Raw genomic sequence first — 27,416 nt, 5'->3', positions numbered from 1 at the left:
GTGTGTGTATGTATGTGTGTGTATATATATATATATCATTCTCTTAGTCAGTCTCCTTGCTATATTTAAACCCTTACAGCTTTAAAAAAAAAGTGAATCTTCCAGAAAGGGGGACTAGAGATGTTTCTGTTCATAATGAACTTCTGTGGAGAGACATGAGTCCCAGAAGTCATGTGAAAAAAAACTAGATGTGGCGGCATAATGTTTGCAATCCCAGAAATGGGGGAGGTGGAGACAGTTGGATCCCTGAAACTCTCTGTCCAGCCAGCCTGGAGTTTCTGTCAGTTCCTCATGCATGTACACACACACACAATAATGTTTTTTTTAAGTGTAGAACTGATTTTTTAAGTGATTTTAATTTCACAGGCAAAACCTGACTTTTCCCCCTTAAGTGTCACTTATAGCCATTAAAGTTATATAATGTGACAGGGCATATGATGAATAGTAGTATACTAGGGTCATAAGCCAACACACTTGCAGGAGCCAACCTATGCTAGGATTTTAAAGGGTATAGGTATGCATCAGTATTGTTCTTTTTAATGTTAAGTAATAGCCAAATAAAATTGTTTCCGTTTCTATTTAGAACAGAGAAGGTGCTATAGGCTCTTACCCAAATTTTGTGGATACCAATTTACTTAGGATACTTTATATTCATTATGTTAAGTTCTGCAAATGAGGAGTCTTGGGTTTGCATTCTAATTAGGGTCATGTCTGGTATCAGTGTCAGTGCATGTTGGCATTGGGAATCCCTTCACACACACACACACACACACACACACACACACACACACACACACACACACACTTTCTGTATGGGCAATAAGCAGTAAGTATTTTGTGATTCCCAGTATCTGAGATGGATCTGTTTGCCAATAGAAGTTATTTATGTCCTCAGAGATAAAAGCACCATGTAGTGTCTCTGGTATTGAGGGAAAATACATTTTTCTTAATAGATTCCCTATTAAGGAGTGCTGGCTCCTGTTTAGTCAGTGGCTCCTCCATGCCCAGCGGTTTGTGGAGGGAGAGATGTAGAGAAGGAAAGGAGAAGTCAGTGAACCATTGATCTTCTCCACTGCAGTGTGTTTGCTGTTCATAGGTTACGATTATTCCAACCCCATAGTTTACCTCTATAAGAAGGGTTCCAGTCCACTAATAAAGGCAGCATCAAGTCCCCCAAATTGGCATAGACTCCATTGGCAAGGCTAGAGAGGGCATTGGAGGGAATAGAATGAACAATGTCAAACTGTTCACACATCTCTTGAGGAGCTCCTTAAATGGGATTCACTTTGAAGGGTCTCCTACAAGGAAAATGCTCTCTTTGGAAAATACTGTACACTTTCCAAAAATGTTTTGGAAAACAGCCCATCTCCAGCCGTGATAAAGGGCAAGGAAAAGAACTGGTGAATGCTCAGAAATTCTACCCTCCAGGGAAGGACTCTTGGAGAAAATGGTCCTGTCACATGTTGGAAAATGTCACCGTTGTGTCAATTATAGAAGACATTTCAGATGCTACATAGCATATCATTTATGTCAGAGATGTCATTGAGTTAATCTATCAATAGAATAAATGCCCTGCCGATTACTCAAATATAGTAATTTATAAGTTGTTCTAATAAAAGGACAATTTTTCAGATGCTGTCACTCATCATTGATATATTTCAGTGCTTGTGAATATTTCCATGTAATTATGTTTAATGCTCTAAACTATCAGTGCTGTAATTTCCTGTGACCTGTTACAGCTAGATGCATTACTTGATCAGGGCTCTCAATGGAGCATTTTGTGCACACATATTTAGTTAATTGGTAATTTTTTTCCTGCCTGTGTTTATGTGAAATATACTCTATAAGGGAAGGAAATCAGCCTACATGCAGCTGAGACTGGTAGAGAGCAATTAGGTTCTATCAGAACAAACAGCTGTCAATAATGACTTCAGAATAAAATTACCAGCAAAGAAAAGAACCCAGACATCTGCAAGATATGTAGAAATATTTTTATATCCTATTAGCTGAGATCTGGACAGGGCTATCACTGAGTTTCACCAGCTGTACCTGCTATTTTATTTCAAAATACTCTCAGACTAAGAGAAAACTGAAACTCATTGCATAAACTCAATAGCATTAAAAAACTGTTGGCTTCCTTTGAACAGTGTGTATTTTGATTTCTTGTAATCAGCATGAAGACTTTCTATTTCAAACTATTTTGCTGTTGCTCCCGGCCATAATATGAGACTTAAAAATAGTTCTGTTATCATTGTTTTGTGTCTTTCCAATCTGAATTCTATTGCTTGGCTATTTTTCTTTCTGTGTTTGGAAAAAATATGTTTTGGTCTCATTACACGGTTTCTGATTTGCTTGCCTCTGGGGTTGTTTCTGGCAAAGGAAACTTGCAAGGTGGGCCTTCTGGCATTGGTGTTTGGTTATAAACTAAGTCTATGTACTTGCAGGCATCTGGAGATAGTAACATAGTTGATGCTTAGACAAAAGCAATTTATTTTTATAAAGCCAGCTTTTACAGTCTCTTATCTACTGACATTCTAAGTTCATTTAAGGAACAAATCTATATAAATGAAATATCAAGTTCTTTTGTTCCATTTTGAGCTATTTACCTGTAAAACACATAATTATCTGCAAAATTGATGCATATGATTAACTTCAAATATTGAAAAGAATATTAGGTGTATCTCATATCCTTGTTTCCAAATGTGGCTGTGGAGTTCAGCGTCAGTGTCACTTTGGGCATTGTCAGAAATTCCAATTTAACAGAAGTTCAAATGCAGAACCTCAGAATCTGTTTTTCTCTGTTTTGTTTTGTGTGTTTCTTAATTTAAGAAATAGTCTCTTTACATAGTGCTCTGGCTGCCCTGAAACTTACTCTGTTGACCAGGCTTTGCAAGCTCACAGAGGTCCCATCGCTTTTGTACCCTGAGTGCTGGAATTAAAGATGTATGCCACCACACACAGCCAAAGCTGTATTTTTTAACATCGCTTCCCAGTATGCACAGGCATCTTGAGTAGTGAATAAATACAAGGTGGTATGTTCTATAGCAGCTGATGTGTATCTTTCCTTCCATGTTTATTGAACTGAGTTAGTGAACAATAACTTTCACCTCTTTGGTATCACAATTTCTTGACAGTTTTCTGTCTTCTGTTACTGCTCTGCTTATCTTGCCTATTCTCATCTGCAAAACAGTATGCTGTTCTAAATACAGTAACACTAGTTTTAATTAAATAGTTATCGTATAGTCACCATATATGCATGGTAGGATAACTGAAGGCATCCAAAGACTATGCTATTCTAAAGGAGATAGACCTGTCATAATCACAGTCATCTAATTTACAACCTAGTAGATACAGAAGATTTGGAAACTAATTTTTAAAAACACGTAATTCATGTCTTTTTGAGAAGTTAAATTGGAAGGGAGAGCCATCATTTATAAGTAAATGCCAATTATTGCTATAGTATTTTGCTTTCACACTACCAATATTTTGTAATCCATAGGCCTTGGGCTTGACTAGATTCTAATGAAAACCAGTGCCTGCCCTCACTACGTTTCCACTGAGGATGAGGACCATGACCCTTGACAAACTTTTCAATTCTCTAGGAATAGTTTTGTCTTCTTGATCTACTCTCTTGCCCTTGTGCAAATATCAGTTTCATTTCCTCAGCTGGAGGAATGAGGTAACAGTCATATCCAAGCCATGAGAATACTCAGCTTGGGCTGAACCCAGAGCATTTCTTCTCTGTTCTATCTCTAGGCCTAGGCCTGGAAGTTTCTAGCCTTCATATATTCTAATCTTCCAAGCTGACTGATACAATCTGGCTTCTCCCGGCTTCTCACTGAATTTCTCTGTTAGGCCTCATATTAACTTTGGTAAAATGTTCTGATCTTCCAACTCCTTCTCATTTTCTGGCCAATTCTGTATTCACCTGTGTCTAGCTTGTCCTCTTTGCAACCTGTCACTGTAAAATTGTCCTGGTCAAAGTGCCACAAATACAGCACTCCCCACAGAACACACTGCCCTGTTTATTTTCATTTTTCCTCTCTTGCTGCTCTTAAGTAGCTGTTCTTCCTCTGCTATTTTCTTGTGAGTAGGATGTATCCTATCTCTGACTCATTCTGTCAGATCTTTCTCTGATTTTGCTCTTTTTTTGCTCCTCAATTAGATGTCATTTTCAAACATGTCTGCTCCCTTTTACAAACTAGCCTTACCTTTATTGTTAGGGATTAAAGGTGTGTACTAAGGTTGTGTTTGTATTGCAAGCAAATCATACAGTAATCCAGGGCATTTCTGCATTCCAGCCAGATCATATCTTTGAATGTGGTCCTTAGCCAGAGCAGCCATGTTGCTGGATTAAAATTCCTCTAAACCCTTGCTAGAACATTTAGGCAGACACACTAAGAGTTGTGCTGCAGGGTAACTTGCGTGAGGATCCAGTCAGCTAGCGTGAAGGAGATGTTAGAAATACAAAATATCACTGAGCCTGTTTTCATAGTGCCCTAAATGCCATACGCATGACTATGACACCAAGAAATTAAGCTAAACGTTGATTTTAACTGAGTGAAAGAAGAGATTTAAAACAGAAGCCTCATTAGAATTACTTCAGAGTTTTATTAGGATGGTCACCAGATTACTGCTGTAAAACTGCTCATAAAACCCAATACTTTCCCATAGATATTTTTTGAAATAAACTCGCAGTTCATAAATGCCATTCTTAATAGCTGAAATTTAACATCCAATCAAATTACAAGCTGATAGATGTACAAAATGCTTGCAGTAATTTTCAGCTATATTTTACTATATTCTCATCCAGCTCACTGATCTCTGAGGTTTCCGAATTCTGCTGTCCTTTGCCAGACCAGTGATGTGTCAGCCGAGGGTCAGCATCAAAACTCTACTAAATTAGCCAGAAAAGCCAACTCTTAAGCATAGCTGCAGAATGGTTTTAGTGCAGAATGGTCCCCTTATGCCTCTTAACGTTTCTCTTTTTGCACATTACTACTGTATCACATCATGGGACATTAAGCATATTTCAACTCATGGGACTAACTCAATCATGTTTTAGAAATTGAAAACAAATCTTGTAACTGGATGAGTGATGATATTAAAGTAATAACAATTTCCTGGTAGGCATGCTTGTTTAATGTATCGCATAGTCTTTCCATGTGTAAACAGTGCAGTGGCTTTCACTAACTGAAATTGTTTGGTTTTTAAGAACTAAAGTTTAACAATCATTGGATTTGCTAGGAAAGTCACAAGAAATCTAGAGTTTATGTTCTGATTCTCATTAATGGCATCATTGTCCAACAAGAAGATAACTTAAGAAAGCTGAGTTTACTTCAGCAATAGCAGGGTAACAGCATAACACCAAGATGGATTTAAAAGTGCTGCCTCTTCCCTTTTGCTGGAATGTTCTGTACTGTAATAAGTGTGCTGAATTGTGCTGGCCTCAGCCTGAAGCACGGCGTGATACGCTCCTTTTTTTGAAAGATATTTAGAAAAATTTGTCTCCGTGCTTGGCAACTACTTCGACAGAAAACAGATAAAAATAAGGGTAGTTTATCAATTCTGCTGTCCTTATCATGTTTCAGGTTGAAGGCTGTTGAAATGATGAGAAACAAACAACACTAAATAGGGTTTCGTCATTATCGCTGCTGTGGGGAGTTCAGGTTCAGCATCAAAGAAAAATGCATTTGCTTTCAAAACTCAATCTTTCATTTTGAGAAGTACACTGCACTAAGGTACTGACATCTTAAAAAAAAAGAGTAAATCAGAGAAGGCAGTAAAGTGCTGCTGTGGGGACTCAGAAATCCAAACAGAAGGCATCTTGCACACTTGTAAAAGCTTGGAGTTTTCAGCTTTTCTGATTCTTACAGATGTAAACTGGTGTCTGAGGACTGCCATTTCTAAGCGGCTGGAGTAAAGCACAGCTTCGAGATGTTTCCTTCAGACAGAATTCCTTAACGGCTTGCTTTGTCATTGAAATATGCATAAATAGGGACTCATCTTGGGGTTTGGAGATATTACTTGCTGTGATCTAGGGAAAGGTCTAATATTTTTACTCTTGCATCATTTGGTTTGCAACTTAATTTGATCTCCTTCAATTTCTCTGGCATGGAAATTGCCAAGTGAAGCTGTTGGATACAAACAGGCAAGGAAGCCATATTGATCTGCTCATCTAACCAAACTTGAAGGTAGAGAACCTATTGTTGTGGAAGTAGAAACCACTAAGAAAATTTTCCCTGCAGAGTAAAGCATTTGAGGTGATTATCAAGGAAGGTAGATGTGAGCAGATGACAATTATAAGAACATGGAAAGACCAACATAATCTAAGGAACAGAGGTGGGCAGACTACAGATTTGTTTGGCTTTTTGATAAGGAAAAGTCATGAATATGGTCATAACCATATTGTTTAAAAGAAAGACAATTGGCTGAGTATGATGGTACACACTTTTAATCACAGAAAGTCAGAGGCAGACAGATCTCTCTGGGTTTGAGGCCAGTGTAGGAAGTGGTTCTGATGCTTTGATGAGGAGTCTTTGAGTGAATGTTGAAGGATCTGTTCCCAGTTGGTTCTTGATCAATAAAGATGCCAGCAGCCAAAGACTAGGCAGAAGTGCACAGGACTTCCAGGTTCCCACAGGCAGACTAGGAGATACAGGAGGAGGAGGAGGAGGAGGAGAAGGAGGAGGAGGAGGAGGAGGAGGAGGAGGAGGAGAAGGAGGAAGAGGAGGAGGAGGAGGAGGATTTGACATGCTTTGGAAAGAGGGGGAGCCATCAGCCATGTGAGGTGGAACAATAATTGGCTGCTTCCCTGATTGGGCCTTGGGTAGCAGATGGGAGATTAGAAACTCAACTAAGTTGAGGACAGATTTAGAGTGCTGAGCAAGGAGAAGGTAATTGGGAAACTAAGTTGAGGGCGGACTTAAGAGTGTTGAGCAAGGGGGTTGGGGATTTAGCTCAGTGGTAGAGCGCTTGCCTAGGAAGCGCAAGGCCCTGGTTTCGGTCCCCAGCTCCAGGGGAAAAAAAAAAGAAAAGAAAAAAAAAGAGTGTTGAGCAAAGAGTAAAAGGAAGGTCATGCTAGTTGCAGGAGGCTTAAAAGATCCTAGCCACTGAGCCACAAAGCATGTTAAAAATGACCTAATGTGTATATGTCTTTCATCCATGGATCCAAGGGAACCAGGGCAGTGACCTGTAGTGAGGCTTAAAGTGGGGTCGTAGAAACTACAAACTACAGGCCAGCCTGGTCTACAAAGTGAGTTTCAGGACAGCCAGGGCCCTGTTACACAGAGAAACTCTGTCTTGAAAAACCAGAAAGAAGGGGATGGGGAGGGTAGGGTAATGATCTGAAGTTGTTTTGGTTAGAAATAATAGAGCAAAGCTGGAATAGTCCAAGGAAGTAGATTAAAACAATGTTTTAAATGCTAAATCACAAATGACACAGAAGTGACTGTCACCATTTTCCCAGAATTTCATTGCTTCTGTCCTTGTTGTCTTCAGAGATAGAATTGAAAAATGTACCTGCAAAAGAACTTTCTTCCATTGTGTGTAGAAACCTTGATAAGTTTAATTTAGCCTTAAGACTTACTGGATAATTAGATTCATTAATGACTAGAGCTATTATTATTATCAAATGTAATAAAAATGAAAAAATATACAAATATTTGAAAAAGGTTTATATGACATTCTCAAGATCACATTGTGACCTAAATGGAAAAGTTACTTCATTTTTTTGTAGACTTGCTTTAAGATGAGCATATATCTAATTCTTCGCTGAAATCCTTCACTCCAGAAAAATGAGGCCACATAAAATCTAAGGCAGCCAATACCTTCCCTTTCTTCCCCATAAACAACAACAATAAACATTGAACTGTTTGCTGTGCTTTGTGGGATAAAAACACATATTGTTCAAGTCATAGCCTCCGTTTTGTCTCTTCTCACAATTTTTCATCTTAGACTAAAGTGGACATTTGATTTATTTTCCTTCCTTTTGTGTGTTGGGGGAGTAATATCATTACTATAAAAAGCTTTCAACTCTTTGGATTGGAAGTATTTCCTCTCAGTCTCCTGAGACTATGCAGTACCTTCCTGTAATGTGGTAGAATATAATGTCATCTAGACATTTGAATAGTGCCGGGTTGGGGGTTAAGAAAATGTTCCTGCTATAACTATAGTCAACTTGATCGATTTGTAGTATATTTTCCTCTAAGAAGAGATGCATTCACCAGTATTCCTTAGGAATTGTGCCAAATTAGAATTTAAAAATTATAGTATTCTACATTCCCCAAAAGTTTTTTTTCAGAATCTATCAATGTCATGCTACTTTATGAACTTAAAACTTAAGAATCTAGTGGCCTTTAGCAAAGGACATAAAGCCATATTCAACTGTAAGTTAGGCATTGTGTAGAAATCTTATGGTCTACAAACAACAGGTTCCTGTGTGACCAATAACTAAATCATTTTAAAAATTTCTCTTAGTACCTCGCAGGCACATGACACTAGAGAGACTGTTGATTTATATGAAAATTGACCTGGTGCTTATCAGACTCATTCATTATACAGTTTTGGCAGACACTTTATACAGACCTTTAATATGCAGATTGATCCATGGAAATTTTCAAATGTAACTCGTAGAAGGAGGAGTATGATTTGAAATCACCTCTCTTACAGATCCTTCACCTTAACCCTCATCCTTCAAGTCCCATTTCCAATCCAAACCAACACAGTCCTTTCTATTCTTGTAATGTGTTTATATAAATCACTACATTTTTGATAGGCTTTGGAATCTTTAATAATAAGAACAGAGTTATATTGTCATATGTTTTACATGACTTAGCAAAATAACTTCATTGTTTATTGACTGATGAGACACATTTGCAGTTGGACAAAAAAACAAAAACAGATAGACAGATGCCAACAAACAGTGGTGTGCCATCGATGAAGACTATCTGCTACTAGAAGGCTCTAATGACTAATCTTGTTTGTCAATCTGACATATTAGAACAGGGAACCTCAGGTAAAGTACTTCTTATATCTGATAGCCTGTGGGCATATTTGTGGGGCATTTTTCTTGATCACTAATTGATATAAGAGGAAAGACCCAACACCCTTTGGGCAGTATGATTCTAAGGGCCTGAGCTATATAAGAAAGCCTGGGATCAAGCAAGAAAGCTGCATTCCTCCATTGGTTTCTGCTTTAAGCTTTGGGGTCCTGTCTTGGTTCCCTCAATGAATGACTGACTGTAAGCTATATGCTAAAATAAACCATTCCTTTACAAACTAATTTTGTTCATGGTGTTTATCAAAGCAACAGAAAATAAACTAGAACAGAGCCTCTTCCTGCTGAATGCATATTTACTGTGATGCAAATGTGCATAGTCAAAAGAAGGCATTTCAGATTGATCCATTCTGAGCACATAATGTACTCAGCTTATAAGATTAGATCAAAAGAAACACAAGGCTCACCCTGACAGTATAGGAACACAGGTGTGCTATTTTCTCAGCATCTTCTCCCATACTAGAAGATGCTCATTGTTTTAAGCCCCCTGCCTTTGTAAGCCAGTTCCTTTGTAAGCCTCTCTCCTTGGAGTAGCAGACCTTGCCACCCATTACAGCTTGTCTCTTTCATGTTCTTTTCTTTCAGTCTGGTTCTTCAAACTGGAAGACTGACCCAGAAGTCCATATGTAATGGAGTTTAAAAATTGCCTTCAATTTCTTTGTATAACAAAGATTGAGGCTTTTATTTTCCCATAGAGAATGCTTGAATTTCACTAAGAATTTTCAAGTACATTTAGTGCTGAAAAAAAAAAAAGAAAAGAAAAGAAGAAAGAAATTTCCAGTTGATTGTTACTAATTAAGAATTTCTCTTAGGGGCTGGGGATTTAGCTCAGTGGTAGAGCGCTTACCTAGGAAGCGCAAGGCCCTGGGTTCGGTCCCCAGCTCCGAAAAAAAGAACCAAAAAAAAAAAAAAAGAATTTCTCTTAATACTACCCTGCACTATTTTATGATATAACAACATTTTAATTAATATAGAATATATTAATATTATATATCATACTAGACTCGTTTTAAAACTTCCTTATAGAATTTCACAATAAGAGACAATTGAATTATTAATAGATACTGTTTTTATTTTCCTTTTTATTATAAATTCAAGTGAAAATAGGCCTATTATTGCTTTCTTTAAAAAGCATAACTAGATTATTTTTATTGTTATTTCAAATGGCATCCCTTTTCCCAGTTTCCTGTCCAAAACCACCATCCCATCCCTCCTCTCGCTTCTTCTATGAGAGTCTTCCCCTACCCATCCACCCATCCCTTCCTGCCTCCTCACCCTGACATTACCTTACACTGGGAGATAGAGCCTTGACAGGACCAAGGGCTTCTCCTCCCATTGGTTCCCAACAAGGCCAACCTCTGCTACATATTCAGCTGGATCCATGGGTCTTTCCATGTGTTCTCTTTGGATGGTTGTTTAGTCCCTGGGAGCTCTGGTTGGTTGGTATTGTTGTTCTTATGGGGTTGCAAGCCCCTTCAGCTCCTTCAATCCTTTCTTTAATTCCTCCATGGGGACCCATTCTCAGTTCAATGGTTGGCTTTGAGCATCTACCTCTGTATTTGTCATGATCTGGGAGAGCCACACAGGAGAGACAGCTATATCAGTCTCCTGTCAACATGCACTTCTTGGTATCAGCAATATTGTCTGGGTTTGATGGCTGTATGTGTATGGACTGGATCCCCAGGCTAAGTAGATCTTTTTGTTCATGCTTTTGAAACCATGTCTTTGTATCCCAGGCTAGCCTCAAACTTACTATGCTTGCATTGAACACCTCATCTTCTACCTCCATTTTTCAAGTGCTAAGATTACAGGCTTGAACTTCAACATGCACTCTCTAATTAGACTTTAACCAATAATTTAAAAAATGTGAATATAAACAGCCTAATTAATGTTTATGTCTTTTCACACTTTAAAATACCTATATTGTATGATATGACCAAGGATGAGAGTAATTACAGATTTAGCATTTCTATATTTTGAAATGGAATGAACCTTGCCAGTATATTATTACATACATCCAAGTAACTGGTGCTTAAGTATTTTTCACTCCAGAGTGACTTAGAAATTCTTATAATTGCTATTCGAGTCAAATTAGTAAGTTTGAGACCCGATTAATGAAATTAGTAAAGGTTTTCTTATGTGTTAGCTTCTTGCTAAGTTTATGTGGGCTTTCCCCCCTTCTCTTTGTCTTATAGTGCGGGTGTTGGCAGAACTGGCTGCTTCATTGTAATAGATGCCATGTTAGAAAGAATAAAGCATGAAAAAACTGTAGATATTTATGGCCATGTAACTTTAATGAGAGCCCAGAGGAATTACATGGTGCAAACAGAAGACCAGTACATCTTCATCCATGATGCACTGTTAGAAGCAGTGACATGTGGAAATACCGAAGTGCCGGCTAGAAACTTGTATGCCTACATTCAGAAGCTGACACAAATAGAAACAGGGGAGAATGTCACCGGAATGGAACTTGAATTTAAGGTAAGACAATGGCTATGATGTAGTTATTCACCAGTAAGTCATTTTATCTTTAAAATAGCCTTCATTTTATCTTTCAGATTTTTGAAGGGCAGGGTTCACTTGACCTCTTTTGGTATCAGATTTATATTAAACCCTCTCCTTCTCTTTCTCCTCCCATGCCCCTGCTCCTTCCTTCTTTCCTTCTTTCCCTCCTTCTTTCCTTCCTTCCTTCCATCCTTCCTTCCTTTTTCTTCCCTCTCCTATTTTTTCTCCTCAATTTTTTTTTTGTTCCCTAACAATAACAGGGTCCATAATGTCCTCATTTAAATTCAGATACCATGTTCTCAAAAGGCAATATTTATAATATTCTGTAGGGTATATGAAATAATTGGATAACTGGAAGTGCATTTTGAATATTTGCTATCAAATAAGCAGAAGATTGATATCTAAAACGAGCATCTTAGGGACATTACATTCAAATCACTGACTAAAATTACCTTTGTAAATTTCTTTTTCTTTTTTCTTTTTAAATTCAACAGCGTCTAGCCAGCTCAAAAGCTCACACCTCAAGATTCATCAGTGCCAATCTTCCATGTAATAAATTCAAAAACCGCCTTGTGAATATTATGCCATATGAATCCACAAGGGTGTGCCTGCAGCCTATCCGAGGAGTAGAAGGCTCTGATTACATCAACGCCAGTTTCCTTGATGGATATAGGTATCTACCCTTGGTTCCTTGACAGTCCAAAGCCTTAATATTTGCATGTGCTGTAGATTTATTACCACAAAGAATTTCATCCCAATTCAGTGCCATTTTCTTTATGAGTACATCATCATTCAATTCCTTGGTGATGGTGGCCTATTTATGTATTTATTTTTAGGTAGAATTAAACAGTAGTAATGTAATTTCTATTGCATGTGGGAGTGGTGTAGTGTGTTTGTATGATATATGCTATATATATCATATATATAGATATTATATATATATATCAGATAGATAGATAGATAGATAGATAGATAGATAGATAGATAGATAGATAGATATACTGAACCTAGAGCTCATCCCTTCAGCTGAGTTGGCTGGCTAATAAGACCTAGAGATCTACCTGTTACCTAATACCATGTCCTTTTCAGGACTTTATATGATTGCTGAGGATCTGATTCGCAGATATTTTACCAACAGAACCATCTCCTCAGCCTCTGCTTCTTTTAATCTGATCTTGTAACCTTTTCTTTTAAGAACAATTGAGATCTGGAAGTTGATAAGGAAGCTATTTACTGCCATTTTCATCAATTTAATAGATTATAGGAGCACTGTTTCTAAAAAATGGAGTCACACAACTAAGCATTTAATTAATTCATATAACATATGAGGTTGAGCTACCAGCATTACACTAAATTTAAATAACAATGGCAGAGATGTACATAGTAATATTAACAACATAATTGATTTCACAAAGTCCCTAACATGCATTAAACAATCTTATTGATTATACACCCTAATGGGAATCCCCTGCATTCAATTAATGATATATGTAGGACTAGTATTAACAATTCACAAATGCATTTGTGCATGTCTTCAAAATGCTTTAGCATTTTCTTTTCATTTTCTCTACTCAGACAACAGAAAGCCTACATTGCTACCCAGGGGCCCTTAGCTGAGACGACTGAAGACTTTTGGCGCATGCTTTGGGAACACAACTCCACTATTGTTGTGATGCTCACCAAGCTGAGAGAAATGGGCAGAGTAAGTGAGGCACCCAATTTGGAAAACCACATCAAACATTAATTTAGAGGTTATTTAAAGATCCAGTGTTTTGGCTTCAGAGACATGCAATAATAGTAGTCATTGGTACCTAGGGACTTACACTTGACATATGATTGTTCCTTTTTGTCTAAAAAGGTTAGAGTTTTATGATCAACTGGGCTATCATATCCTTATGTAAAGGATTTTGAATTCTGGTCTTTCTTGAATTTCTTTGTCTTAAACCAAACTGTAATTTTCTTGTCCACTGAACATGGTTCTAAGAAGCTACATAATATTTCAACAGTTATAATGGCAAACTTGATTTTAAGAATACTTGTTCTTAAGCACATATCAGTAGCATCAGAGAGATACTTGAAGTGCCACCACCTGGACAGCACCTGAAAGCGAATTTGCTGTGTCATTGGAGATAGTCTCATTCTGTCTCTTTTTAGAAATTATATGACAGACTTATGGCTAAAACCCAAAACGTAAAGCTCATTTAGAAAGCAAAAAGATATAAGGCCAAGAAGTTATCTAGCTTGCCTTCATCTGCCTGCTGATTCGGTAAGGCTAAGGCAAGTCATCAGAACTGTCAGGACCCCATAGTCCTCAGTTAACAGCTAATATTGAGCTTGGTCTTCTCAGGGACTTCTTTTTGCTTTGTCCTCTGTGATTTTCTAATTATAAACCACAGTGGGGTAAAAAGAGTGCTGATGTAATACAGTACCAACAGCATTGCCCAAAGAATTATATCATTATTTAAATAATTTATACAGAAAAGATAACCATCCAGTTTAATCCCTCCATCCAACCGGTATTTAATAAGCAGCTACAATTTGCCAGACTCTGTGCCAGGATTTTTGAAAAAAAGAAATTACACCAGATAGTTTGCTTGTCTTCAGGAGAGCGATCCAGAAGATTAGGTACATGCAATTGAAATTGCCTTGAATTTTAGAATTTCATTAAGAAGAGAACAAATGTACATAAGCAAAACATTTTTTACACCTTACAGAGTTTAACATTAATCTCTCCTTATAGGAGAAATGTCACCAGTACTGGCCAGCCGAACGATCTGCAAGATACCAGTATTTTGTTGTAGATCCCATGGCTGAATACAACATGCCTCAGTACATCCTGAGGGAATTCAAGGTCACGGATGCCAGGGTAAGTACATCATTAGCTAGAAATTAGGGTTAAATTCACTCCTCTGGGAGAAACATTTGCCAACAACCATTCTCAAAAGGAAAAAGCTCATGCATTAGAGATGACTTTAAAGGAAAGGAATCTAACCTTCCCCCTGTCTGGGAAGTGTTTTCATAAGCCCAGGCTTGGCTTTCCTTCAACTGTAACACCTGGAAGCCCAGCTTTGGGAATGCACTAAGAGCTGGTGCTGGGAAGCGTTTACTGATTGGTTGGCTGCACTTAACTTCACCTTCTCAGCACATTCTCATTGGAGAGCTTTTGATTTCTTCATTACTTAAGGCTGTAAATATGTTGTTGTTTTACAGTCCTTGAGGTCATATGGGCCTCTAGGTTAATTTGGAATGACTAAAACTGCAGAGCAATTGGCATTCCTTGGAAAGTCCTGACAAGCCTTGCACATTCTAATTTGATTCCTGGCATCGCCTGTTCCTCCATGTGCTAATGGGTCTGTCCATGAGAGCTGTGAACTCACAACCCTTGTTGGCTAATTTTCATTCGCCTTTCTCACAAAAATTGCTGAGTCCAAGGTTCAGCTCTAATGTAAGAGGTTCTACACATAAACTTTAATATCTTTGCCATTAGCCACTCTCAAACCATGATTGCAAAGACATCGTAGGGAGACCGGGTCACTTCACAGCTCTGCTTATTTTTAGAACTGTCATAGTGGGTGTGTTGACTAAAACTCCAGGGGACAATATATAGTTAGTTGATCCATTGTGTTTTTTAGAAAGCAACTTTCTCTCAGTTTATATTTATAGATTGTCTACTAATTCCCAAAGCCTAGCCCTGGCTATGACACAGACACAGAGGAGGCAGAGGCTTGGCCCAGGTGACAGACTTGTTAATCCTGGAAAGTAGTATATCAAATACTCTGAAAGTGACTACATCAAGGCAGCTACCATGTGCCAAATCCTCATTTTTTAATTGCCCAAGTAAGCACTCTTTGAGACTGGCTACTCTCTTTTCAGTCTGAGTCAAACACCTACGTTCCTCAAAAATAAATTTCCTAGCTATTTCTAGTAATAGAAAGTAAAATACAGGTTTAATCCATGGGGAACACAGCACGTTTAACCTAGCTCCAAGTTAAACAGAGTGACATTAAGAAAGAGGAGAGCAGGAACGTGTTCATATCCTTTTGAAAAGACTCTCTGTGGTTAGTTGCCAGAGGCCTTGTTTTGTATACTCCCAGCATGCTTCTGATCTCAGGTTCTGAGTTCAGAAAACCAGTTGACCCATGAGAATAGAGGATTGTTAAGCAACTAACCTTTCAACAATCAGATGGTCTCTCTCCAAATAGTAAATATTCATACATCCGATCTGTTTATGTGTTACAAGTGACTAAGATCAAAAATTAAATGCCCAGGACACTCAGGAAAACTCTGCCTTGTGCAGTTTCTGACTTTCTCTCTCTACCTGCCAAAACTTTCCCAGAAAAAGAGGGAAATAAATGTGCCTTCTATAGTAAACATCTGGGAGTTACTGACTAGGCCAAACACTTCTTGTGTCCCTCTGTAGTCTCATGGCATTTTTGTGCTCCTCTTTTCTTCTACTCTCAGGAATCTACTCGGCACTACTAGAGTACATGTGTACCCGTCCTGAGTTAAGCCATACTCTTTTTTTTTTCTTTTCAGTTTTTTACCTCATGAGTACGTGGTGCCATAAGAATCTTAGAAGGAAAGATTAGTTCCCAAGAATGTGAAGCAGGAAGCCAGTGGGAGTATCTCTTCAAGTGGGATCAACCCCAGTAATCATGGATATAGTTATGTGTTACCTTGCTGAGTCAGAGCTGGAATTCCTGTATCTCTGAAGGAAGCATCCCTTCTGCTACGGTCGTACTTTAGACAATTGCAGAAAGAATCAGAAGCAATTCATGACCTTCTCTTATTAATGCAGAACTTCTTAGAAAGTTTTATATACTCTCTTTAGAAAAGAAGTTAATAGAAATACCAAGTAAATGCTTCAGATATCCACCATTAATTTAGTGCTTGTGGGAGTTCCCATGGGTACAAAACATTATAGTAAGAGAAATACACCTACTTTTTGGATTTTCATATTTTAGATATGGCTTGTTTTATTTTATAGTTTTTGGAGTTATCTTTGTATATTACTTCATTCCTGAAGATAGTCAGGAAGAAACCGCTGATGAAAAGATGCCAGGAGGCAATGGTACAATGCTTACAAATAATCCCCTTGGGTTCTGTATTAGTTCCCCTTTCAGTTCCTGTGATAAAACACTGACTAAAAGCAAGTTGAAAGTAAAGATGTATTTGGTTACAGGTTCATCAAAGGAAGCCAGGGAAAGAGCTCAGCAAGAACATGGAGGCAGGAATTGAAGCAGAGACCATAGAGCAACACTGCTTGCTGTGTTGTTCTCCCCTGTCTCTCTCACTCCTCTAGATTTCTTATACCAGCCAGGAGTGCCCATCGAGAGGTGGCACTGTCACTGTTGGCCACACCATCCCATATCAGTCACTAATCAGGAAAGCACTCACTGATAGGCATCACAGAATGTGATGAAGAAACAATTCTCTAACTGCTTGTTTCTTCTCCAAGAGACTCTGATTTGTGTCAGGTTGACAAAAACAAATTGGCACACTGCCCTTACTTAGCTGGAATTTAAACATCCCTACATGGCTCATGCTGTGTCCTAACACATGGCTCGAAAATGTGTACCTCAGAGACATAGCAGGGCAGCCAAGTCAACAAGTATCTGGTTTATGTTAGATCCTTTACATGTTGCCATTTGTCATTTATGGTACTAGAAATATGCATGGCTGATGTAATAACATGTCACTGTGATAACAGCAAGTCTCTTATCTAGGTGACATGCCTGCAAACTCCTTTCACACTCCTTCTGTGAAGAAGACATTAGATTGAATATAAGATTTGGGGGGAAACGTGTGTGTGTGTGAGTGTGTGTGTGATATATATATATATATATATGTATATATATATGTATATATACATATATATATATATATATATATATAAAGAGAGAGAGAGAGAGAGAGACATGTAGGCAGTAGATAAGACACACACATAACTAAGTTTCTACTGGACACATTCCTAAAGTTTTTTTCTCTTTTTATTTTTTGGGGAAAAAATCCTGAATGTTCTTGTGGCCTTTGTACTTACTGAATCCTCCTGGCATGCTGTTCCATGGCTGGTTATGTGGCCTCCCTCTAAAGGACGGCCAGTCTCGAACAGTGAGGCAGTTCCAGTTCACTGACTGGCCAGAACAAGGAGTGCCAAAGTCTGGAGAAGGATTTATTGACTTCATCGGCCAAGTCCATAAAACAAAGGAACAGTTTGGCCAAGATGGTCCCATTTCGGTGCATTGCAGGTAAGCAGGGAGTCACTAATGCTAACTGGACATTTATGATTCTTGTCAGCTTTTAAAATGGGTGTTCTTTATTCACTTTGTGTACAAACTTGTTACGATAAGTCTGTATAATTGAAATTTGTTTTCAAAATGTTCTTTGAGACATAATGTAAATATTTGTTTATTTTTCCATAAAACGAAAAAAATATAAGAATGCTTTTAATCCAAATTGATCCCTTATTTATAAACAAAAAACAAAAGAACAAAAAAAGAAAAAAAAAACAATTTCAAGTCACCAGGAATTGTTGGTGTGTCCCCTAGCATTAATGTGTAATCCTAATCCCTTTCAGTGTCTGCTTTCTTTTTATGTAGCTGCACTTACAACTGCCTTTCTGTATCTTCTCCTTTTGTCTCTTGAAAAAACTGAGAGTAGCTGCCAAGCCTTAATAGCAATACTAATTCTTGCAAGTCAATAAGTGATTAGTATGGTGCCTCAGTTCAAAATGCAATTTGCTCGAAAATTGTTGCTATATCAGAAAATGAAGCACCTTCAATTTAATTATTTTCAACCATTTCTAGAGCATTTTATAACTTAAGTCACTGAAGTTAATAGAAATACTAAGTGAATGCCTTTGACGTCCACCATAAATTTAGTGCATGTGGAAGTTGCTGTATGTGCAAAACATAGTAAAGGGAATTCACCTAATTTTTTTAAATACTATATATTGGGATTCTGAAAGTTTGAAGTTTCAGTTTTCAATATGTTTACAGTCAAAATTTTAAAAGCACTTATGTTTAAAACATCTGATGCTTTAAAAACCTATTGTTATTAATACCCTAAGAAGCAAGATTTCAAAATAGAAAAATTAGACATAGGCTTCAGGATACATGCTCTTGTCCCAGATCTATATTTTTATAAAGGGGTATAACAGAGCTTCCATTTTTCTGCAGGCCTCGGTGTGATCTTTTCTAACACTGCTTTGTTTCTCGGACTTGGAGACATTTGCAGTATGCTGCCCAATCCCTTGCTATAGATAGGAAGTGATGTGTAGTCTTCAGTATTTAAAGTTGATGGGCTGTAGAGACGGCTCAGCCATTAAAGGCTAGACTCACAAGAGAAATAGAAAGTTTATGTTATAAACCAGAGTTGAAATATAATAGGTCTTTAAAAAATATAGCATATTATTTCTTCACCTAATTCAGATATATCTTTTCATCATTTTGAATGCTTTAAAATAACACTTATTTCTGGCATATTAAACTAACATATAAAGATTCAATAAATTATGAAGTTAATGAGGCAGATGCCTGTTCTTTTCTTAAAAATCCTTATTAGAAATCCAGAAGTACTGTTTTTTGGTTATACTGATCAATCAAGTTAAAGTAAGATACACCTGAGAATATCTGGATGATTCAAAAAAGTATTATAAGTCAGAGTCCCTCATGAGTGTGAGGTGTTCAGGGTTGGAGCACCATTCAAGATTCCTTGAGTGTTGTTGGGAGTGAATATGTCCAACTCCTTTTTAACAACTGCTCATTGGTTTAAAGTCTTACTTAGCATTTTTCCTTAGATTCATGAGAAATTGCAGTTTGTAAAACATATGCTATTTATGTATGCCTGTCAGCTACATCCCAGAGTAAATGAAACCATCTATTTTCTACAGCCTGTGCCCAAGCGTTATACACAACATTTAATTAAGGTCCATGAATGTAAAGATATTTTTTTTCAGAATATTCTTGTTACCTAAAACCTCAGATGTCACTTCTTAAGAATACAAAAGCTCTCAATTGGTTTTCTTCTTTGCTGTTGTGAAGATTCTGGAATTCTCTTAAAATACAAAAGGAACAGAAAGACATCTAAAACCTTGCTGAAATGGTAGAAAGAAACTTAGAAGGATATGTTAGCTGCTGCTCACCTGAAAATAAGCCATTCAGTGTAGAGCTCGGTAGTTCAGAGCCATACTGTCAAAGGGCCTTTTGAAAATTTGTTGAAAGTTTTATCTTTCCTGAAATTAGGATATAATTTGATATTTCTACAATCAATGTATGTTGGATACCCATTGTTTCCCAAAGGTTAAGAGAAAAGACTTTCCCATAACAGAAAGTCTACTGTAGAATCTATTTTTCCTTATCCAAACCAATATCAACACTGAAGTGGTCTGTGTGCCTTTTTTCCTAATGTGTTGCCTGTTTAGATGGTGGCATAACTGTCAAGAATTATGTTATTCATACACTAGGAAGGAGGACTCTCAATGATATGTTCTTTCTTATTCTAATTTACTTCATACTTTATATAGAGGTGAGGTCTTCAGTTTTAGGGTTTAAATGAAGAATACAATCCTGTATTTGATCTGTTGCTACTTTTGTCTATTGATTTTTTTAGTATTATTTCTTGACCTTTAGAACTAAAGTTCCACAGTGTTTTAGAAATGCAATCTATTTTATAAGACCCAATTGTAACTACGTATTTTCTCATGTTATATCAATACATTACCTGGTAAACACATAGTAAAAGCACTCCCACTTTATCCTTAGCATGCTTGTGGAGAAACTGGGAATATCGGAGGCTGGTAGGAAAAAGTCTGTTGAGTAATGAGGCCAAGACTATGAACATGTTACTCATACTTCCTTTGCTCTCACTGCAGTGCCGGTGTTGGAAGAACTGGAGTCTTTATAACATTGAGTATTGTGTTGGAAAGAATGAGATATGAAGGGGTTGTAGATATCTTCCAGACAGTCAAAATGTTAAGAACACAACGACCAGCCATGGTACAAACAGAGGTAAGAAAAAATTTATTGTTACCTTCCAAAAACTTAAATCCTCTGTGGGCCCAAAATATATTTTCAAAATACAGAAGTGCACTATGGGAAAAGCTTACCCACTATTTTAAAACCTTATCTTCCAACACTTAAATGTGGAGGCAATGCCACAATCTTCAAACTGGTGTGGAGATTATATGAGGTTTTATATTGGGTTGAAATACATTATATTATATTAAATCTTTAACTCATAAAATGTCCCACATGTTTCAGAGTGTGTGTGTGTGTGTGTGTGTGTGTGTGTGTTTGTGTGTGTGTGTGTGAGAGAGAGAGAGAGAGAGAGAGAGAGAGAGAGAGAGAGAGAGAGAGAGCTTCGTACCTAATTTTAGGTCAATACGTAAAAAGCCAAATATCAAGTAGAGAATATTTTCTCAGCTACTTTTACTTTTCTGTTTTCTTTCTGTTTGCTCACAGAGACACCAGGTGCTTGTGTTTTGTTTCATATGACTGGCCGTGTTAAATATTTGGAATGTAGAAATGGCTTGTTTCTATTCACTAATTAATATGTACATTTCTCAGTATAATTTCATGATTTAGAGAATCAGAGAGGCAGTATTTATATTCCTCAAACATCCACCAAATTATACAATTTATATGTATTCTTCAATTTACAATATCTTCTACACTTTGATTTCAAAATACTGCAAGCATTTGGCATGCAATGCTTAAAACATTATGTCAGCCTGACAAACATAATGGGTGTTGGGGTGACAAAGGAAAATTGGACATTTAAAAAGCCTTAACACTTAGCCAAGCAACTTACTGTGACAAGACAGAAAAGCAAACTCCATTTATTTTGCATTACCATTTTTATTGTAGAAAAATGCACATTTAAGCAAAATAGAAGCTATCTACTTTCAGCCCCATTGGCTACTGAAAATAAGTTTCTTTTATGGGGAAAATCCTACTTTTTCTCATCCCTGTGGTTATCTGTAAATTGTAATTTTTCTATCTCCCCAGCAGTGTTCCAATTCATTTCAATATGACAGGGCACTTCCTTGTGTGAGAAAAGGTATGTTTCATACCTGTCTATTTGGTGTTAGTCTTCTAGAAGAATGACGACATGCAATCGTACTGAATTTTAGGACAAATGTTACAGGTACTTTGAATGAAGGCAGCCATTCTTAGGCGTGAAAAGGTGAAAAGCCCAGGACTCTATAAACATTTTTTATTCCTGATGCACTTGCACAACTACCTTTCACTTCTCTCCTAGTTAAGGTTTCTATTCAACAAAACACTGTGATTAAAAAAACAAGTTGGAGAGGAAAGGGTTTATTTGGCTTACACCTCCATAGCATTGTTCATCACTGACAAGAGTTAGGACAGGAACTCAAACAGGGCAGGGCCATCAAGGCAGGAGATGATGCAGAGACCATGGAGGGAAATTGCTTACTGGCTCATTCCTCCTGGCTTGCTCGCCCTATTTTCTTATAGAACCCAGTACCATCAGTCTAAGGAAGACCACACTCCCAATGGGCTGGGCCCATTGTCATTGATCACTAATTAAGGAAATGTCCTATTGGCTTTTCTACAGCCCAGTCTTATTGAGGTTCCATCCTTTCAGATAGATGACATTTACTGAAATCAAGTTGATGTACAAGTATCCAGCACAACTCCCTTCCTCATAGACACATAGGATCTTTCCTTTCTTCCTTCCTTACATGGGACTATCTGACATGCTGGTAATTCTGACTGAGTCTGATGTTTGATCTGATGCGTTTACTTTTTTTTTTTTTTAATTCATGTTGGGGCAGAGTACACATGCCACCGACCACATGTGTTTGGTCAGAGGACAGCTGGGGGAAGTCATTTCTCTCATTCTGTCATGTGGATTCCATGTATTAACTTCAGGTTTTAGACACAAGTGCCCTTAACCACTTAGGCATCTTCCCAAATTCATGTTTTTTGATTTCTGTTTTTGGCTGACTTTTTTTAAATCTTTAATCAAATTTTTACAGTCCAATCATTATCCCCCTCCTGTTCTGCTATCATCTGACCAGTTGTTTATCCTATCCCTCCTCCCCTGTCTCCAAGAGAATGCCCACCCACCCCCCAAAAACCCCCACACCCTGCCAGGCCTTCCCATTCCCTGGGGCCTCCAGTCTCTCAAGGGTTAGTTGTGTCTTCTCTCATTGAGGCCAGACCAGGTAGTCCTCTGCTGTATCTATGTTGGTGTCCTCATATCAGCTGGTATATGCTGCCTGGTTGATGGCTCGGTGTCTGAGAGATCTCAGAGGTCTGGGTTAGTTGACACTGTTGGTCTTCCTATTGGGTCACTCTCCTCCTTAGCTTCTTCCACATAAAAAGGACAATAATATTCACTGGAGTTCTTTTGGCTTGGAGTTAGTAGCCTGTATCAGATTGACTGGTAAAGTTAAAACCTCTACATGGTTAAGTGTTACTTGTTCACTGTCTGTCACTAATCAGGCTGAACTAAAGTGGCAATATTGATGCCTTGTGAGTATAATTTTTCTTTACAATACTTGTTTATTTCTTAATTAAAACATCTTTTTTTTTCTTCATTTCTCCTCCCATACTCTGTGTCCTACAGGATCAATACCAGTTCTGCTATCGAGCCGCACTAGAATACCTGGGCAGCTTTGATCACTATGCAACGTAGAAACCCCTGACCCCTTCTGGATTTTTACTACAGGCCCTTCGCTATTCATGGAGTCTCTTCTGAGCCATACGGGGCACTTGAGAAGTCCTTCTTAACTTCTAGCTAACAGCCACTTAGTGGGACTATTACAAAACAAACAAACAAACAAAAAAACTCTTCCAAGTGGACCAAGAATTCACAGTTTAATCATCTAACCTGAAAAATAATAACAACAATCCTGACTTAGGAGGCATCTGAAGGATTTTATTTACAGATACCTCAAGGATTCAAAAATAAATAAATAAATAAATAATAAAGGGAAGAAGAAATGACGGCAAAGAACCACCATATTGTTCGGGATTGCTTGATTGGGACAGAGAGCTTGCCTGTGGGCCTCAGTTCAGCACAAGGCATTTGCTGGTGTGGCTTCTCACATAAGGTGGACTCTGCTTCAACATCACCCCTTTCCCCATGCCACTCATACATTTTAGGGGTAAGGGTGGGGATGTTTTAAAAAAAGAAAGTCCTCGGTTTCATTTTAGTGTTGTAAAGATTCTGCTGACCTGTGTTTCATTTCTAGCTGTGCAAACTTTTTTTTTTAAACAAAATGTATCATTCGATAAAGTAAATTTAAAAAGTTATGTAATTCTTCACTTTTTTTATTTCTAAACTCTAGGGGTTTTTTTGTTCTTTTAAGCTATAGAATGGTTATCTGTAATCTCTTACTGTAGAAATATCAAATAATTTGAAGCTTTGCACATTTTTGTGCAACACTCACTCTACAGTACCTGTCTCAACATTATTACTCACACGTCTCTTCGTACAACTGACGAGAAAGTGCCCATTCTCTGCAAGCTTCGGGGGAATCTTGTTTTGCTTTGTTTTCTTTTTGGAATCAACAGGGAGGCGCAAAGTATAAAGTTGCTGCTAACATATATATATACATAGATATTTATATTTTTAGCGTATCTATGTATATATAAACAGTATGTCCACATAAACATTTAACTGCCATTCGGTTCTTCCATGGTTTAGGTTTTGGGGGTTTTTTTTGTTTGTTTGCTTGCTTATTTGTTTTTGTTTTTAAGTCTAGAAAGCGATTGTAAACATCTTTTCCAAGTTACTTTTAATATTGCAAAACTTTAATTTGTAAAGGGAATTGAGGAGTGCACATCATTGATTATTGAGCCTCGCCCCTAATGTTCCTACCTTGTATTCCCCCACCTATCCAACCATATTCACAAATACTGTTTTGTTAGCCAGGCTTCTGACAAAATTCAATATTTCTAACACTCTAGTGCAATAACAATTGTTAAATATCTAAAAGGTGTGCATGTGGGAAAGGTCAGTGCATATCCCTTTAGGGGGGAAGAATGTTGTAATATATCAGCTATCAAGTTGTTTTTTTAAAAAAAAAGTATATTCAATCATATATTGTCTATAGTATGTGCTATGAAATTTGCATTTATGATATGTAACAGGGGCAAAGCCAAACTCATGTTACTCTTTTCAGTCAGAAACATGTTGTGGCTGCGGCGTTCCTGGGAGGCGCTGTGCTGTTTCATTTGGTTTTAGTTCTGCATTTAGAGTGCCTTATAATTGATGCCTATTTTAATAGCATTTCTTTTTACCTTTTGGTTCTGATTTCCATTAGGTGTTCACATCTGTTTCTCTTTCAATTAAAACATTATCTGTTCACCACATGTATATAAACTCTTTAAATAATATGCATTCCTAGTTTTCAGCCAAGTGGGGGATGTTAGTGACTGTACCAGCCCAAAGCACTTGGATAATCAGGGCCTCTCCTTTCCTCATAGTCACATCAGGAAGAGCAACTTGTTTCACTTCGAATTCCTTCCAAATCTGCTCTGGAGCATGCAGTAACCACCAGTCTTATTTATAGAAACAACTTTGGGATATATTTGATATTCCATTAGGATTTTTCTGAAAGGGGCAATAAATTATATATATATATATATGTATGTATCTCCCCAAACATTTCCATAGGAAGCCATGGACGTTGGCATGGGTTTGCCACATGCTATATGATTTTAAAGTACCCTCCACGAATACTAAGAACTCTGAAAGAGTTTTGATACAGGTATAATATTTTGGTTTAATTTTACCTTCATGATGTTCTGCATGGAAGGGTATTTGTTTTCACATTTTCCCATCACTAGCAGAATAAAGTCCTAGAGACCAAACACTTGCAAGTATCATATTTGAACATTTTTTATAAAAAAAAACTAAAAAAATAAACAAAAACAAAAAAGAGAAAAAACAGAAATATATATAATACTAAAAAAAAAGAAACTAGAAGGCTACCTCAGAATGAGACTCTCTAATCTACATCAGAACCAGATAGAATGTGCACTGTGTGAGTCTATTGTTTTCCTTTCACTTGTACCATTGAAGATTTATCCAAGTGCCAGGTTGCTCAGTGCTGTAATTTTGTTTTAGTGAAACAAGGGAGGTCAGATAGGTTATTGGGTCATCAAGACACGCCATTTTGGACATGTGGGATCTAATGGAATATCACACATCAAAATGACTGGCCAGTGAGCAGTTTATCTCTCTGCAACTGAAGCTGCCTGTGTGACAGGAGACATGGCAGTAGTCACCAAAAGAAATGAATGGATGTGTGCTATAGGAGGATGAGGTGGGCATTTCTCCAGAATCAGGAGCTGTTCCTAGAACTAACTCCCCACTGTCACTGATGTGCATTCCACTCTGTACTTTGCTCTATGACCATTCAAGTTTAATTTCCCAGGCAAACATCAGTATCTACCATTACCATAAACATCCAAGTTTCCAGTTATTTTCATCATCATAACCAGTACGGTGCTATTATTTACCTATGTATGTGTAGTTATGTATAATTTTGTAATTAGTTACAATGGTAAAATATCAAATATATAAAAGTGATTTGTACAGAACTTTATTTTAGCTCTTTTTTAAAAATGGTTTGCATGGTTAGACAAGGCAAGGACAGCCAGGGGAGGGAAGGGCCTCTAGGGAACTTTGCACTTTCTATACCTTTGTACTATGCACTGCCCTATTGATTCTACACCCAATAATGTTATTACTTGAACCCATCTGTAAGGAACTGCTTCAAAAGTTCATTTTTGTGTCTGTGGATAACACATCACAACAGGAAAGGAAAAAATGCATAGTAGCACACACAGTTTTTTTCTTTCCTGCTGAGTTTTGGGTTAGCTTTGTTTCAGTCTTTCTTGTCATTTTAAAATCCCCTTCCCATTTTTTTTTCTCTTTTGGTTTTGATTTCCATTGGGTATATGGGTGCCCTGATACTCCAGCAGAGGTCAGAAGGCTACAGATCCATCCTATCCATCTGTTACACGGCTTTGCCATACAAGCTTGGAGTGTCTTTACAAAGATAACAGTTGTGTTCTTTGCTCTCGTTTTGGATGCATAGACTGAAAATTCAAAAAAAAATAACTTGTAAAATGGCTTGTTAAAAAATACAATTACCTCTAATTAGTAGTACGCGTAAGTGTTTTACAGAATGAAAGGCGTGCTTTTTATTTTCTTACTTCGTTACATTGGTGGCGAAAGAAGTCTGTATGAAAATCAGTTCTTTGCTGACACAGGTTCCATTTGTTACAAATGAATTCTAATAAAAATGTCAGTGTTATGCAGCCCTGGCCTTTGTTTCTGTCCACTCCAAGCATGTTGCTTTCACATTAACTAGTTATCCCCTCCTTTCTGGCTATCTTCTTACGTCCTATGTCCTGGCAGGATTTTAGTTACCAAGAATCTGCTACTCACAAGTGTCTATCCCTGAGGTAAGCACTTTCTACTGCTGAGCAAAGAAGCTGAGGAAAATAGTTTCCCATACATTTTCAGCCAAGAGGCGTTGTTTTTACTGATGGTAGAGAACATAGACAATGTCAGATCCTGTGATAGGTCTAAAGTTCAGTGAAAATTGTGTATGTCAGTGTAATGTTGACAGAAGCCATAGATTTCCTGCACGTGAAAATAACTCCATAGTGTTAGCTTATTGAACATTTAGAAACATGGTTGGGAAACTACTTGGCTTTGGATTGTTTACTCAGTATTAATTGTAATAGTAGATGAGGTCTGTTCTATGTGTTGGAAAAACAACTCTGAACCATTGAGGTACCACTGAAAACAATGAATTTTCTAAGACAGGCTGGTACTGAATCAATGACAACATCACATTCAG

The 27,416-nt window shown here is 37.5% G+C and overlaps 1 protein-coding gene across 45 annotated transcripts in view; it reads left to right on the top strand.

The window, feature by feature from the left end:
• The window catches only part of Ptprd (protein tyrosine phosphatase, receptor type, D), a 2,322,278-nt gene extending 2,295,410 nt beyond the window's left edge, over window positions 1-26,868 (top strand). For all 45 annotated transcript variants that reach the window (XM_063288539.1, XM_063288540.1, XM_039111462.2 and 42 more), the window contains 7 exons: window positions 11,254-11,539; window positions 12,058-12,236; window positions 13,139-13,265; window positions 14,304-14,429; window positions 17,657-17,811; window positions 20,436-20,571; window positions 23,162-26,868. In XM_063288539.1, the coding sequence (XP_063144609.1) occupies window positions 11,254-11,539; window positions 12,058-12,236; window positions 13,139-13,265; window positions 14,304-14,429; window positions 17,657-17,811; window positions 20,436-20,571; window positions 23,162-23,230 (1,078 nt within the window). In that variant the 3' untranslated portion in view covers window positions 23,231-26,868. The remainder of the gene's footprint in view (window positions 1-11,253; window positions 11,540-12,057; window positions 12,237-13,138; window positions 13,266-14,303; window positions 14,430-17,656; window positions 17,812-20,435; window positions 20,572-23,161) is intronic.
• The last annotated feature ends 548 nt before the right edge of the window (window positions 26,869-27,416 follow it).

The sequence above is a fragment of the Rattus norvegicus genome, chromosome 5 (assembly GCF_036323735.1).
Source record: "Rattus norvegicus strain BN/NHsdMcwi chromosome 5, GRCr8, whole genome shotgun sequence".
Classification (NCBI taxonomy): domain Eukaryota; kingdom Metazoa; phylum Chordata; class Mammalia; order Rodentia; family Muridae; genus Rattus; species Rattus norvegicus.
This window is presented reverse-complemented; position numbering and strand designations above follow the sequence as displayed.